Source organism: Bombus huntii, unplaced genomic scaffold (assembly GCF_024542735.1).
Source record: "Bombus huntii isolate Logan2020A unplaced genomic scaffold, iyBomHunt1.1 ctg00000069.1, whole genome shotgun sequence".
NCBI lineage: Eukaryota > Metazoa > Arthropoda > Insecta > Hymenoptera > Apidae > Bombus > Bombus huntii.
In genome coordinates, this window is record NW_026099328.1 from 506,563 (window position 1) to 522,217 (window position 15,655).

A 15,655-nucleotide genomic window follows, 5' to 3' on the forward strand; every position below is an offset into this window, starting at 1 on the left:
GAAAACCCTCCACCAGTGGAATACTTGATGGGTGATTTGCCAGAGGCGCGTATTACCGAATCGCGGCCGTTCAGGAACGTCGGAATCGACTACTGCGGCCCATTCTACATCAAGGAGAGGAGGGACCGCAACCGACGTAAAATCAAGACGTACGCCGCCATATTCGTTTGTCTGGCGACAAAGGCGGTCCACATAGAGTTAGTCAGCGACCTAACCACCGACGCCTTCTTGGCCGCGCTACGCCGTTTCATCTCGCGGCGAGGATACTGCGCAACGATCCTCACCGACAACGGCACCAATTTCGTCGGGGCTAATCGGGAGCTGCAAGAACTCCGGACCCTATTGCAGTCCGACGACCACCAGGATAGGGTACAGAATTTTCTCGCCGACCGACAAATACAATGGCGTTTTAATCCTCCGAACTCACCACATTTTGGCGGGTTATGGGAAGCCGCAGTTAAATCGTTCAAACGCCATCTCATCCGCGTGGTCGGCACGGAGCTCCTGACCTTTGAACACCTCAACACCCTTGTGATCGAAATTGAGGCCATTCTCAATTCACGCCCACTGACTCCCATCTCATCCGATCCGAAAGATCCTCCTGTCCTCACTCCCGGTCATTTTCTAATCGGTGATACCCTAACCAGTTTACGGGAGCGTGATTTCAGGACAGTTCCATCAGGACGGCTATCCAGTTGGCAGCGCATTCACCAGATTAAGCAGCACTTCTGGAGCCGATGGTATCGAGAATACCTAAACGAGTTAACCCGCCGCAGCAAATGGGACAAGGGCAAACACAACATTCATGAAGGCACCGTAGTAATCCTCAGGGAGGACAACGTGCCCTCTATGCAGTGGCCTTTGGGCCGCGTAATCAAGGTCCATCCAGGAGCCGACGGAATCATCCGGACCGCTACCGTGCAGACGGCAACAAGCATCCTGGACCGCGGCGTCAAAAGACTGGTCCCCTTACCCATCCACCCAGATCCAGACGAGGCCGAACGCCCACACGGAGCGAAGGAGGTCACCAACGACACACCAGACTCCACAGCCAGAATTTGATCGGTGCCCTCTCAACGGGGGGAGGATGTTACGACGCCTAAAGCATCTGCTCGCCAGCCCGCGCGACCGGACAACAACCGACCTGCGTAACGGCACTTCGACCCTCAATAAACCTAAGGACTCACCATAACTTTCACTTCCCTGCATTGTTTCGCCATATGTCTTCAATCCGATTGTCTTGAAGAATTGCAAGCCAAAATATGCTCGAAACACAGTCGGTTTTAGAGGTGTCCTTGGGTTTATTAGTCGCCTTTAAAACGCGGAGAAAGCGGGTATGCACCCATTAGGAAAACCCGAATAGCCCTGTAATAAAACAGGCTAGGTTTTCTCATACACACAGTCATTTACGCACCACGATGGTAGAAGACTCCCTACTCATCCCTTCGAGCAGTAGTGCAGCATGACCAATCGACACCGCGGTTCGTTACCCTCACTTTTCCTAACGAAAGTGGGACCAACGAATCCGCGTTCTTTAGGCACAGGGGCACACCCACACCGAACTTTCTTCCGTATTAAACAAAAGAGCGACAAACGGTCTACCAGCTAACGCCTAACGCGACAGTCTCCCAACTAACGCCTAACGCGACGGTCTCCCAACTAACGCCTAACGCGACGGTCTACCAACTAACGCCTAACGCGGCAGTCTGCACATAGCGCGAGAGTCGCATTCTTCACGCAAATCTTTTGTAACTAAGTGCTTGGAAATATATACTTTATAATACTGTGAATCCCAGTGTTATACCAACTCAATCACCCCTCATTATCTCAAAGGAAATCAGGGGATCGATCAATTCGTGGTGTCGATTGTTATAATCGTAACGGGGATTTACGACCCCCGTTGACGACTCTCCTCGCGAGTACGTCTCCCCGCGATTGGTCGAATTTACATGGTCCTTCGAGCCGGATCTCGTGCCACCAAAAAGTGCACTGACCAGTGACTATACAGTGTCGCGTGAGATCCAAGTTCCAACCACTTAGTCAACTGAGCAAGGGAACCGCCATCGGAGAGAAGCACCTCCGTCGCGCAGCATCTGCACGAGCCCACGCCGCATCGTAACGATTAGCAACAGAATCCCAGATCAACGTCCATTTGATCAAGGTAAGGGCGTTCATTATCAAAATCAAACATGGCCCAAGCTGAATCAATCAGCACGTTACGGCGGAGACGAGGCGTCCTAGCCCGTCGACTTGCAACCATAAGGCGCGAACTCGATGAGTACGAAGCGTCTGGGAAGGCAAACAGAATCTTCCTAGCATCTTGCCGCAGCTCGTTCGATGAGCTTTGGAGGAGGATACTCGAGGTTCAAGAAGAGTTAGGTGTGGTAGATGAGGGGGAAGATGCGCGGGTAGATTCGTTATCGCAAGAGCATCGGGAGCTTGACATGCGGTTCCGAGAGCTCTTTGAGCAAATATCAGCAACAACCCCGTCGACTACAACAAGAGGTGAGACGTGCCGGAAACCAGAGCCGACCACCGTTCCAGAGGTCCGCGTGCCCCAATTCGACGGTGCCCTCGAGAATTGGACCTATTTCTACGACACGTTCACATCCATAGTGGACCTTAACGAAGGTTTGACGAATGTCCAAAAGTTCCAGCATCTACGCTCATCTATAACTGGACGGGCCGCACAGAGTATCCAGTCATTAGAACTCACAGAGGCCAACTATTCCATCGCGCTTGATACACTGAAGGACAAGTTCAATTGCCCCCTCCAAATCTGCATGCGCCATTGGAATCTGATGCGTAATTATCCGGAAATCAAAAGGGAAACTCCAGAGGCCCTAGAGGATTTGTTGGAAACCATCAGCGTAAATCTAAAGGCGCTCGAACATCTAAAGGAGCCCGTCACTTCAAACATAGCGATGATCGAATTGATCGCGTCGAAGTTGCCCGCGTCCAGCCTGCGTAAATGGCAACGCACACATTCCCCCGCCAAAAGGTGCCATCCTATCAGCATCTGATAGACTTTCTCAAAACACGGGCGAACGGGACTCAATTCCTCTCTAAAGAGAAGGAATCAAAAGGGTCAACACACAAACACCGCAGTCAGCGAACAACCATACCGCATGGGCGAACCCTTGCTACAACCAGCAGAACGGTGGTGTGTCCGACCTGCAACGGACATCACGAGATCAGACACTGCAAAATATTCAAGGCCAAATCAGCGACCAAACGTTTTCAAATCGTGAAGAAGGCATCGTTGTGCATAAATTGCCTAGGCACAGGACATTCGCCGACACAGTGTACATCGGGTTCGTGTCGTATCTGCGGTCACCGACACCATACGTATCTACACCGCGAAAAAACCCAGGTAGATTCATGGTCGTCGAGCGGTCGATCTTCGAGCGGTCGATCGTCGAGCGGTCGATCGTCGAGCGGTCGGTCGGCAAGCGGTTGGTCGCCGAGCAGTCGGTCGTCGGACAGTCGCGCATCGAGCGGTCGGTCGTCGGGCAGTCGCGCACCGAGCGGTCGATCGTCGGGCAGTCGTTCATCACACAAGCGAGCCTCCACCGAACAATCCCCATCGGGATCATCGAAGTCGCGGTCGTCCCACAAATCGAGGCGAACATCCGATACTTCACGGAAGCATACATCTTCGGTTCCAAGAGGTACGAAAGAGCATTCCTCGTACGAGTCACGCTCAGCCCGGATCCGGAACACCACCCCAACCTCTTCATCCAAGTCCCAACCGGGGCAAAACTGACTGTCCGAGACTACGACAGCAAGGGGGATCGGACTAACAAACACATCTCCCCACACCCCTCTGCATCATGATCTGTTGGCCACAGCACAGATCAAGGTTTTGAACAAACAGGCACAACCAATCCGAGCCCGAGCCTTACTCGACACTGGGTCGAGCATGAACTTCATGACCGACAGGCTCGCGAACTCCCTCGGTATAAGGCAAAGGAGATGTGCGATCCAGATCGGAGCCCTCGACAATTTGAGCACCACGGCAAAACGTTACACCACGGCCACCATCACGTCGACGGACGGCGAGTACAAGAAGACATTGAGATTTCTTGTTATCCCGGCCATATCGATCCTCGTACCAAGCGAGCCCATCGATCCCTCGAGTCTGGGATTACCCAGAAATATTCATCTAGCCGATCCACAATTCCATTGCCCAGCCCCGATCGATGTTTTACTTAGTACCGGATCAACATTCGCGTCGCTGTGCATCGGGCAGGTCAATCTGGCACAACCAGGCGAACCTGAACTACGTCTACAAAAAACACGCTTCGGCTGGGTAATCGGGGGGAGTCCCACGTCCCAAACCGCGATAAATACGTTCCACGCAACCACAACGGCTCTGCAAGAGGACCTCGCACGGTTTTGGGAGATCGACGAGGGACAGGCCACTACTCATCTTTCGGAATCGGAACGACTATGTGAAGAACATTTCCGAAACCATGTCCGACGAACCAAGGAAGGCAGATACATCGTTGCATTACCGTTCAACGAAAAGCTTTCCTCACTAGGGTCATCGAAGGCCACTGCAATGAGCAGGCTCGCCTCTCTTCATCGCTGATTCCAACGCGACAAACAATATGAAACCGCGTATAGTGCTGTGATTCAAGAATATTTAGACTTGGGTCACATGACAAAGATCAACACGGATCACGCCACCGACCACGGATATTATTTACCACATCACGGCGTGACCAAGGAATCGAGCGACACCACCAAGCTACGGGTTGTGTTCGACGGCTCAGCTTCAAGTACCACGGGAGTGTCTCTAAACGACGCCCTTCATACGGGTCCGAAATTACAAGAAGACCTGAGGAACATCCTATTGAGATTCCGGTCATTTCAATATGTCCTTACCGGCGACATCGAGAAGATGTACCGCCAATTCCTCCTACGTCCAGAAGATCGTCCCTACCAAAAGATTCTGTGGCGTGCCGACAACGGAGAGATCGAAACTTACCGACTCAACACCGTAACGTTCGGTCTATCCGCAGCCCCGTATCTGGCCATCCGATGTCTCAAACAGTTGGCAGAGGACGAGGGACCTCGATTTCCGAGAGCAGCGCAGATCCTACGGCGAGACTTCTATGTCGACGATGCGTTGACCGGAGCCGATACGAAGGACGAAGCCCTATCAATCAGGAATGATCTCACGAGATTACTTAAGCTAGCCGGTCTAAATATCCGCAAATGGGCCTCAAACGATCGGGATCTGCTGAGAGGGCTACCTGAGGAAGACACCAAGCAGAAATTACATCTCGGTGAGTCATCCACGTTAAAAACACACGGCGTCTTTTGGGATTCAGCCGACGATACCATACTATATTCGGTCAAGACGAACAGTGACACTTCCCGAATCACAAAGCGATCAATCAGCTCAGTCATCGCACAAATATATGATCCACTAGGATTGCTCGCGCCGGTAATCGTTCGAGCAAAAATGATTTTGCAACAAGTCTGGACATTGAAGGTAGATTGGGACGAATCCCTTCCGTCAGACGTACACACAGCATGGATCAAATACCACACCCAATTGCCGTTGTTAAATGCGGTAAGGTTCCCTCGGAAGACCATCCTAGAATCCGCAACGAAAATTGAGCTCCACGGATTCTGTGACGCTAGCGAAAGGGCATATGGGGCGTGCGTCTACGTGCGGACGACTGACCGAAAGAACAATATTTGGACTCGACTCCTCACGGCGCGGTCGAAGGTAGCGCCGCTCAAATCGCTCTCCATACCACGTCTCGAATTAAGTGGGACACTTATTTTGACGTCCTTGATTTCGTCAATACAACAGGCCCTGACGACCAAGATATCGCGGATAGTCTACTGGACTGACTCCACCATCGTACTCCATTGGATCAGGTCTTCGCCGCACACCTTGAAAACATTTGTGGCGAATCGAGTCGCTGAGATACAGACCAAGACCAATATCTCCGACTGGCGTCATGTGCCTACCGACGATAATCCAGCGGATCTCATCTCCCGAGGCCAGACGCCCAAGGAATTCCTATGTCCGTCCATTTGGAAAAACGGGCCAAGGTGGCTCCTGCAAAGCGAAAGCTATTGGCCGGTTTGGAGCCCGATACCGGTAGTCGACCTCCCGGAGCAAAAGAAGACGATCTGTCTGAGGACGAGTGTTAACGACAACACTCTCCTCCATCGCTACTCGTCTTGGCCAAGACTAATAAGAATCGTCGCCCGGTGTCTTCGATGGAGACATAAGCAACACCGAACTGCCCATCTCACCACAGACGAACTGACCGCAGCGCACAACAGGCTAATAAAAATCTTACAATCCCAGCATTTCGCGCCTGAAATTCGGATCCTCCAAAAAAATCGAAGCGAGGACGTTGGAGGGAAACTACAGCCATTAAACCCCTTCCTCGACGAAGATGGGCTACTCCGGGTAGGAGGGCGACTAACCAACTCCGCCATACCCTTCAGCCAAAAACACCCGATCATCCTACCGAAATCCCCGGTGACAGAGCTAATTATAGAACAAGAGCACCGGAACAATCATCACACAGGGACCCAAGCTACCCTATACGCGATGAGACTGCGCTATTGACCGATCGACGGCCGTAGCCAGGTATGGCGCACTCTCAGAAGGTGCGTCCGCTGCTGCAGAGCCAACCCTCCACCAGTGGAATACTTGATGGGTGATTTGCCAGAGGCGCGTATTACCGAATCGCGGCCGTTCAGGAACGTCGGAATCGACTACTGCGGCCCATTCTACATCAAGGAGAGGAGGGACCGCAACCGACGTAAAATCAAGACGTACGCCGCCATATTCGTTTGTCTGGCGACAAAGGCGGTCCACATAGAGTTAGTCAGCGACCTAACCACCGACGCCTTCTTGGCCGCGCTACGCCGTTTCATCTCGCGGCGAGGATACTGCGCAACGATCCTCACCGACAACGGCACCAATTTCGTCGGGGCTAATCGGGAGCTGCAAGAACTCCGGACCCTATTGCAGTCCGACGACCACCAGGATAGGGTACAGAATTTTCTCGCCGACCGACAAATACAATGGCGTTTTAATCCTCCGAACTCACCACATTTTGGCGGGTTATGGGAAGCCGCAGTTAAATCGTTCAAACGCCATCTCATCCGCGTGGTCGGCACGGAGCTCCTGACCTTTGAACACCTCAACACCCTTGTGATCGAAATTGAGGCCATTCTCAATTCACGCCCACTGACTCCCATCTCATCCGATCCGAAAGATCCCCCTGTCCTCACTCCCGGTCATTTTCTAATCGGTGATACCCTAACCAGTTTACGGGAGCGTGATTTCAGGACAGTTCCATCAGGACGGCTATCCAGTTGGCAGCGCATTCACCAGATTAAGCAGCACTTCTGGAGCCGATGGTATCGAGAATACCTAAACGAGTTAACCCGCCGCAGCAAATGGGACAAGGGCAAACACAACATTCATGAAGGCACCGTAGTAATCCTCAGGGAGGACAACGTGCCCTCTATGCAGTGGCCTTTGGGCCGCGTAATCAAGGTCCATCCAGGAGCCGACGGAATCATCCGGACCGCTACCGTGCAGACGGCAACAAGCATCCTGGACCGCGGCGTCAAAAGACTGGTCCCCTTACCCATCCACCCAGATCCAGACGAGGCCGAACGCCCACACGGAGCGAAGGAGGTCACCAACGACACACCAGACTCCACAGCCAGAATTTGATCGGTGCCCTCTCAACGGGGGGAGGATGTTACGACGCCTAAAGCATCTGCTCGCCAGCCCGCGCGACCGGACAACAACCGACCTGCGTAACGGCACTTCGACCCTCAATAAACCTAAGGACTCACCATAACTTTCACTTCCCTGCATTGTTTCGCCATATGTCTTCAATCCGATTGTCTTGAAGAATTGCAAGCCAAAATATGCTCGAAACACAGTCGGTTTTAGAGGTGTCCTTGGGTTTATTAGTCGCCTTTAAAACGCGGAGAAAGCGGGTATGCACCCATTAGGAAAACCCGAATAGCCCTGTAATAAAACAGGCTAGGTTTTCTCATACACACAGTCATTTACGCACCACGATGGTAGAAGACTCCCTACTCATCCCTTCGAGCAGTAGTGCAGCATGACCAATCGACACCGCGGTTCGTTACCCTCACTTTTCCTAACGAAAGTGGGACCAACGAATCCGCGTTCTTTAGGCACAGGGGCACACCCACACCGAACTTTCTTCCGTATTAAACAAAAGAGCGACAAACGGTCTACCAGCTAACGCCTAACGCGACAGTCTCCCAACTAACGCCTAACGCGACGGTCTCCCAACTAACGCCTAACGCGACGGTCTACCAACTAACGCCTAACGCGGCAGTCTGCACATAGCGCGAGAGTCGCATTCTTCACGCAAATCTTTTGTAACTAAGTGCTTGGAAATATATACTTTATAATACTGTGAATCCCAGTGTTATACCAACTCAATCACCCCTCATTATCTCAAAGGAAATCAGGGGATCGATCAATTCGTGGTGTCGATTGTTATAATCGTAACGGGGATTTACGACCCCCGTTGACGACTCTCCTCGCGAGTACGTCTCCCCGCGATTGGTCGAATTTACAAGGAATTTCAAAGTTATCGTAGACATCTAGAGACGGGTTGTTCGGAGGTCTCAAAGTTTCCAAAGAGAACGAAATTCGGCCAATCTAACTGCTCGGGTTACGTCGTTTGAATTAAAAAAAAAAATCTGCACGTTCGATTTCCAGATAAATAAAATTTTTTGAATGCGATTCGCAGCGCGAAATTCGAGCAGCGGCTATTCGATACGACAATTGCACGATATAGAAGGGGTTTCTATCGCGCGCAATGCTTGCGTAGAATCTCGACGATAGGTACGCGGTATTTGTCGACTAACTATAAATATCGAACAGTTCGACTGGCTGCGCGAAGTAGCGAGTTTCCACGCGCGAGCAATAACGTTTACAATATATTTCACGTAACGGCAAATAGCGCTAATTGTACGCCAGCGTTTTGCCACAGCGATCGTGCGATAGTCAGTGGTACGCACGGCTCGTTCGTATTCACATTCGTGAAACTTAAATTCGGATCGCGCGAATGGCGAATCGAAACAGATTGAATGCCAGATTTCGGGGGGGAAAACGATCGATCGGAGGGTATTCTGACTAATTCTCGGACTAATTCTCCGACTGATTCTCGAACGATGCCGCTCGAACGTGGACGAACCGCGTTAATGGACGATCTAATTTGCAGTTATCTGTTAATCGGTTTAAAACGCTCTATATTTAACCGGGCATTCCATTATACTTGGCTGTTTCATTCGCTAATTTATCATTTCATCTCGGCTCAGCCGGCTCATCGTCGTTCCATCAGTCGCGTCGATCGAGCGAGCGGAATTTAAATTACCCGTATAATCCTCGAGCGGTATCGCGGCTCGTTAAAATTACACCGACAGATTTATTTGCCGCGCGTTTGGCGGATGGCATGCCGATCGACCCAGCGCGCTCGCATAATTCCAAATTCGAACATCTTGTCGCGTTTTCCACGTTACGTTGAGTCGTCGAGTACGTTACGTCGTGAAATTTGAAATGCGTGGAACGCGCGTATCGCGCGTCCACGTAAGATTTGTGTTTGCCAATCGTAGCCGAACTCGACAGCAAACGCGGCGCTTCGGCGAGAGAAGAAGGGAAAAGAGGATAAAAGGAGAAGAGCGGAAAGAAGAAAATGAAAAAGAAGGGGAGCAAAACGGTGGACGGTTGGGAAATAACAGGCGGCAGAAGCGTGGTCGGCGTCGATCGTCGAGGGTAAAGCGCGAACGGGCTGTCATATTCGCAACAAAGGGCGACAGTCAAAGTGGATCTCGGTGCGGGGCGGCGCAGCTAAGCGTTCGGGTCTGAAAGCACGTTCCAGCCTTTTGATCGCCAGGCTATTTTCTTCCGTGCGGCCTCTTTCATCGTTCCACGCTACGGATTTTCAGCTGAATTTACGCCTGACATCAGCGGTTTCCTCGTTGGTTACTAGTTGGAGTCGTCTGATAGACGAGTAGGTGCGAGGGAGCGACCGGCAATTAACTTAGCAGTCGATTCTAGCCAGTTTCGAAGTTTCGTAACCCGGCACGTTGGATCCGGTCAATCTGTTAGATCCGTGGCAGCCGAGCCGTGGGGCAGACAGGAACGAAAGGCACGTCGACGGGGCTCTCCAGTAATTTCACCGATACGTTCGACCGTCGCGCGATTAAAATCCTCTCGGAGCCCGCCATACAGTTTCTGCTAGTGGCACGAGTGGCCAACTTTACGAGGGGATAACGCTACGTGATACGAAATCGCACGGCCGAAGCTTGCCGTATCCATTCCTTTTCTATTCCGCCCGTTCTGCCTTCTGCTCCCGATCTCCCGCTAATTCGCCTTGTTTCATCGGCCGTCTCCAGCGTGGATCGAGGGACATCGGTCCTTAAACTTTTCCCCACGCTGGACAAGGTTTTCTCCTTGATAAGTACCGATTCGTTTCTACTTTGTTCCGATGTTAGCGAAACGGCTCGTTCGTTCCAATAGCAATATTATTGAGCAGTAAAATTCTTCTGCGTGTAAAAGCGGATAAAACAATTTCCCCTAGTATTTGTTTGCAAATAACAGTTTTTAGCATTTCGTTAATAAATATTTCTTGGCAACAGCATCGTATGAAATATATTAGGTTGTCCGAAAAATGTCTTTTTTCGCAAACGTCGTTTTTACAATAAAGCACCTCCGTACAAACGTGAAACCAAATCTGTGAAATGTCTCGGTGTTTATCTCAATAGAACAAAATGGATCGTACGTAATGCGACAAAACGATATAAAGCAAATAACATTGTGCGTCTATTATTTCCTCATAAACAGAAAGAAACTTTTCGGATATCAATCAAACAACTCGTATAGCGTATCTCTTTGAAGAAAACTTGCAAAGGATCGGTTTAACGTCTTAGGTACGATTGAATTTTGTGCGGGGACGTTCCTTCGTAGGGCAGGGTTTGACGCGAACTACGCGTAAACGATACTGCACCGCAATATGTGGCGGATAATGCTGTTCTCTACGCAAGCACATTGGATAATTAAATGTTAATTTTTCTTAAAGGTACGATACATATACGTGAACTTTAATAATTTACTTTAATTATTAATAATACAATTGAGTGTGATATATTTTAAAGCAGGGCAAAGCACATACACCCACGTCACAATTTTCACATTCAAGCGAGCTAGTGCTTTTCAAATTGTTTTTCGTTTTCTATTTTCTAGCGACATTTTTAGGTTAAAAATTGTAAAATATTGTAAGGATGCGGATCGGAATATTAAAAAGAGCATCTAATAATGATATATTTATTTTAACGGAAAGCAATAATTGATATCTGACACTTGTGTATCAAAAATAGACTATATATTTTGCCTGTATGTATTGATAACACTGTTATAAAATATTGCGAGGACAAGAAAAGCGTGAAAAAAGACAAACGAAAACGTGCGTTTAGCTTAAACGGTGACCGAGTACCTCTCCAAGGTCGGTGCTGCTGATATTTAAAGGGGTCCTCTCTAAGGTCGGTGCAGCTGATATATAAAGGGGGTTCTCTCCAAGGTCGGTGCTGCTGATATTTAAAGGGGTCCTCTCTAAGGTCGGTGCAGCTGATATATAAAGGGGGTCCTCTCCAAGGTCGGTGCTGCTGGTATATAAAGGGGGGTCCGATTCCCGGCGGAGCCAGCACCATCCGACATAGACACGTAAACTAGGCAGATCAGTATAGTCGAACATTAACATTCGAAATTTTTTCCAAATCTAGTATACCATGGAGATTTTACAAAAGACAAACGATCGGTTCCGAGAAGGAGTTCCCGTCCGGGTGGTTCGAGTCGAGTCACTTACCACCATGTGGGTTCGTTTGGCTGGATGGCCGAAGATAACCCAAACACTCAATTTGAAGATGATGGAACATCCCGTGGAGTACTTGCCGAAGGCGAAAAGTTTAAGAACAGGCATGCTAGTCGCCGTGTTAGTAGATTTTAAGGAATCTAGCGCTTGGGAAAGAGCCATCCTTTTACAAAGGACCATGACTGGCTACATCGTCTTTCTAATCGATTGGGGGTTAGAGAGCGAGCAATGTCTCGATTCAATACGGCTGCTGCCCCGTAATTTGGCAAAAATGGCACCGTGGGCTAGAAAAATCGTTCTGCCAGGTGTACGAGAACAACCGATCCAAGGGAAGAGACATCGAGTGGCCCAATTCACCATGTTGAGACGGACAGGGAGCCTAGTCAACATCGATCCTTCTCCAGGAGAAGCAATAACTGCAAGGTTGCTGCTGGACCGAGAGCCGGGAGAATCCGCAAGAGATATGGCAGCATACTGGCTGGAGTTGGGATACCTCGATCCCGAATAATCGCTACTATTGCCAGACACTTTTTTTCTAAGTATAATAATTCTTGTATGTATGGTTTTGTATGTATGGTTGTATGTACAGTTTTATGTGGATATTTGTATTTTTTTTATATATATTACTACTGAATTGTATATTCTTAGTCAAGTTTGGTTTTGTATGTCTGGTTTTGTATGTATGGTTTCGTATGTATGATTGTATGTACAGTTTTATGTGGATATTTGTATTTTTCTATATATATTAGTACTGAATTGTATATTCTTAGTCAAGACTGTAGGTGAATAAAAACTAATGAAAGCATAAAAACTTGTTAACTCTCTCTTATCCTTCCTCCTCATTCACACAAGTCCTACAATACTAAATTTAATGTTCAGCTGTACGAATTGCAAGGTACATAATAAAAAAAATAGAATAAAAAGTAAAATAAAATAAAAAAAGGAATAAAAGAAATAAAATAAAATAAAATAAAAAAAAGTTAAATTTAAGATATCTTTTAAACTAATCATTTTGCAAATCAAGTACTTGTATACTCCTCTGTAGAGAATCAAAAACTACGGACCGGATCGTCCATCCAGAAAACGAGAAACCCGAGGAAAAGGAATTGCCCGTGTTGGTGTTAGGTCGCGTCCTCGTCGCTTCGCTTATCGTTGGACACACGCTGATCGAACAACGACGCCTTTTCACGGATCCCTCGTGTTTTTCCTCCCTTTTGGTTTCGTGACCCACGGAGAAAGACGCCGAGCAACGCGAATCTCGACGCGTGGCATAACGTTGTTTCGTCGGCCCGGCCTTTGACGCTGGTCGCGGAAGCGAATCGATACCTCGTCGATCGACGCGTGGTGGCGATACGCGTTGCTCTCGTCCCCCTGAGACGCGCAATTAAGAACGACGATCGAAGAACGACGGAGTATCGACGGACGAGGGGGCGGATGAATTCGTTGGATATCGTGGAGCCGGCGATTATCGCTGCCCGATTAATAACTGCGACCCTCTTCTCCGGATTTCGTAGGTTACGACGTTTAGTCGCGATATTAACGTACCTCCAAAGATTACAGGCGTAAGCCTGCTTCGATCGCTTTATCGCGAATCTTCTTACGATCTCCATCGACCGCACCCCTGCGATATTTAATCGCACGGGGGACGAGGATCGTACGAGTGCTCCTCTTTCCCTTACTTCATGACCGATCTCCCTTGAGCGATACTCGACGTCGTTGGAGTCAAGTACCTTCGGCTTTGTATCAAAGTCGGCCTTCGCGTCGGTCCGTGTCGCGGCATTTTCCATTCTGAAGGGATTCTTCGTTTCACATCGTCACGTCCTACGAAGCGTTATATGGTCGTAAGAACGACGAAACCAAGATCCAACCTTTTTATACTTATTCGTATCTAGATCTCGAGTCGGTTATTAATCGTCCGGCGGCACACAGCGCTGTTATCTCCGAATCGAGAGAGCAACGTCGAAAGAAACGGCGCAGCCGGCCGTTCTCACTTTACTCGCCCGCTCCAAGAATCCCGTGGCTCTCTTTTTCGTCCGCGGCCACCCTTTGTCCGTGAATTGGCATTAAGCCGCACCCCGATCTGTGCGCAGATCGTTTTCCACTGCCAACACTGTAAAGGGCAATTGTACGTCGAGTCGTACGCGGAAGCCTTTATCCCGCGGGTTACATTATCGCAGCCCGTGGTTTCCGTATACTCGCCCTATAGCGAGCCGCGTTAATTCCAATTTATTCGCCCTTTCGAAACGTTGCTCGAAACTTGATCCGTCTTACGTTCGCCAGTCCGTATCCTCGATACGAGAGATCGATCGACGTATTCCACGTATTCGTCTCTTTTAAGCCGCCAAAGTAGCCCCGCCAAAGTAGCGCCAAAGCCCCGATCCCTTATCATTTAATGTATATCCTATGTTTTATCGTTCTTGCATTGTTTTGTTCCTCGACGTTGCACTAATCGGAGCAGGTGCAAAGTGTTGGATAATCGATTCGAGACAATGGGATCTCGAGCGACAGGCGTCGTAAACCCAAGGACAACCATGCCCGGACAGTGTTACGGTTACGAGCGCGAAGTCTTTTAATCGTCTTTCGCTCGTAATATGGGATCGTACGCGCGTATTACGCCGATCCCGACACCGATCTCGATCGATCGCGAGATCGCCAAATTAACGCTTAAAGCGACCTTCCAATCGCTACGTTCGGATCGCGTCGTCGGCGCAGATACCGCAGTCGAGGTTGACTCCTCCTCCTTCGCTCGGCTCGTCGTTTCTTGCTGGATCGCGAGAGAAAAGGGCTGATATCCTCTGAAACGCGCGACGCGAAATCGAGTTGGACCTCGTCGCGTTCTACGTATATCGACGATCCGTCAGAGAAGAACATCGGGAATCCTCGATCGCACTCTCTCGAGCCGTCAAGCCACTCACACCCGCTTTTCGCTCGACGCGCTACCCAGAGAAAAAAACGAAAATAGAGGTAACCGATCGAGCGCGTTTGCGCTTACGCCAACGAGGAGAACGAACGAATAAATTAACGTTTCGAAGACAACTGGACGAAGACAATGGAACGAAGAGAGTCATCGGGATGTTTGAAACGCTGCGAGGATCTCTGAACTATTTCGCTTCTAACGAGTGAAAGGAAAGGAGAAGAAGCTTGCGCGCTAACTAGACGAGAGAAACAATTGGAACTTTCACGCTAAATAGGAAACGATTTTGCCTAGAATCGCAAACGAACATCGTTTCGATCCTTTAACGGGGGTTGTATCGATCGCGCGACCTGACACCTGCGATTTCAATGGCGAGAAACGAGAAGAGTTGGCGCAACTGCTCCACGAAATTTTCATAATTCTCGTTTCCAGCGTCTAGATACGCGCGACGGTGCACAACGAAGCGTGCAGGAAGAGAGCCGACAGACGGAATCGCGCCCCCCTTCCGTTTCGAAATACAGCGGGGGCGGTAGAAACGTAACAGCGAGGCAGAAACTGTCGACGAACTCGCGAAAGATCGCATCTGAGTTTTTCGACGAGCGACGCCTCTCTCTCTCTCTTTCTTTCTCTTCGCTTGGATTTTACGATGCGCCCGCGCCCTCTTCTCTCTGTCTGTCGAGAGAAGCGAGGGCAGAGAGACCGCGCTAAGTCACCTGTAATTTCCGGCCGAGAAGTAGCGGGTGGCGCCGTCCATCTTCCGCGAACGGCTTCTTAAGCCTTCTTGACCGTGGCGAGATTTTTCGGACCGCTGGTTGCTTATTTACGATGACGA

At 49.6% G+C, this 15,655-nt stretch overlaps 4 protein-coding genes across 4 annotated transcripts; all 4 read left to right on the forward strand.

The window, feature by feature from the left end:
- The first annotated feature begins 27 nt into the window (after nt 1–27).
- LOC126876317 (uncharacterized) lies at nt 28–1,062 on the forward strand. Its single transcript, XM_050639156.1, has one exon. It carries the CDS (start codon nt 28–30, stop codon nt 1,060–1,062), a length of 1,035 nt encoding a protein of 344 aa, XP_050495113.1.
- A 2,860-nt stretch (nt 1,063–3,922) lies between these two features.
- LOC126876318 (uncharacterized) lies at nt 3,923–4,594 on the forward strand. The gene has a single exon (XM_050639157.1). The coding sequence runs from the start codon at nt 3,923–3,925 to the stop codon at nt 4,592–4,594; it is 672 nt and encodes a 223-aa protein (XP_050495114.1).
- A 69-nt stretch (nt 4,595–4,663) lies between these two features.
- LOC126876319 (uncharacterized) lies at nt 4,664–6,604 on the forward strand. Its single transcript, XM_050639158.1, has one exon. It carries the CDS (start codon nt 4,664–4,666, stop codon nt 6,602–6,604), a length of 1,941 nt encoding a protein of 646 aa, XP_050495115.1.
- Nucleotides 6,605–6,691: 87 nt separating this feature from the next.
- On the forward strand, nt 6,692–7,726 carry LOC126876320 (uncharacterized). The gene has a single exon (XM_050639159.1). The coding sequence runs from the start codon at nt 6,692–6,694 to the stop codon at nt 7,724–7,726; it is 1,035 nt and encodes a 344-aa protein (XP_050495116.1).
- Nucleotides 7,727–15,655: the final 7,929 nt, after the last annotated feature.

What these genes read in the sequence shown, in the direction of transcription:
- LOC126876317 (XM_050639156.1), top strand. Translation starts at nt 28, where the DNA reads ATGGGTGATTTGCCAGAGGCGCGTATTACCGAATCGCGGCCGTTCAGG.
- LOC126876318 (XM_050639157.1), top strand. Translation starts at nt 3,923, where the DNA reads ATGAACTTCATGACCGACAGGCTCGCGAACTCCCTCGGTATAAGGCAA.
- LOC126876319 (XM_050639158.1), top strand. Translation starts at nt 4,664, where the DNA reads ATGACAAAGATCAACACGGATCACGCCACCGACCACGGATATTATTTA.
- LOC126876320 (XM_050639159.1), top strand. Translation starts at nt 6,692, where the DNA reads ATGGGTGATTTGCCAGAGGCGCGTATTACCGAATCGCGGCCGTTCAGG.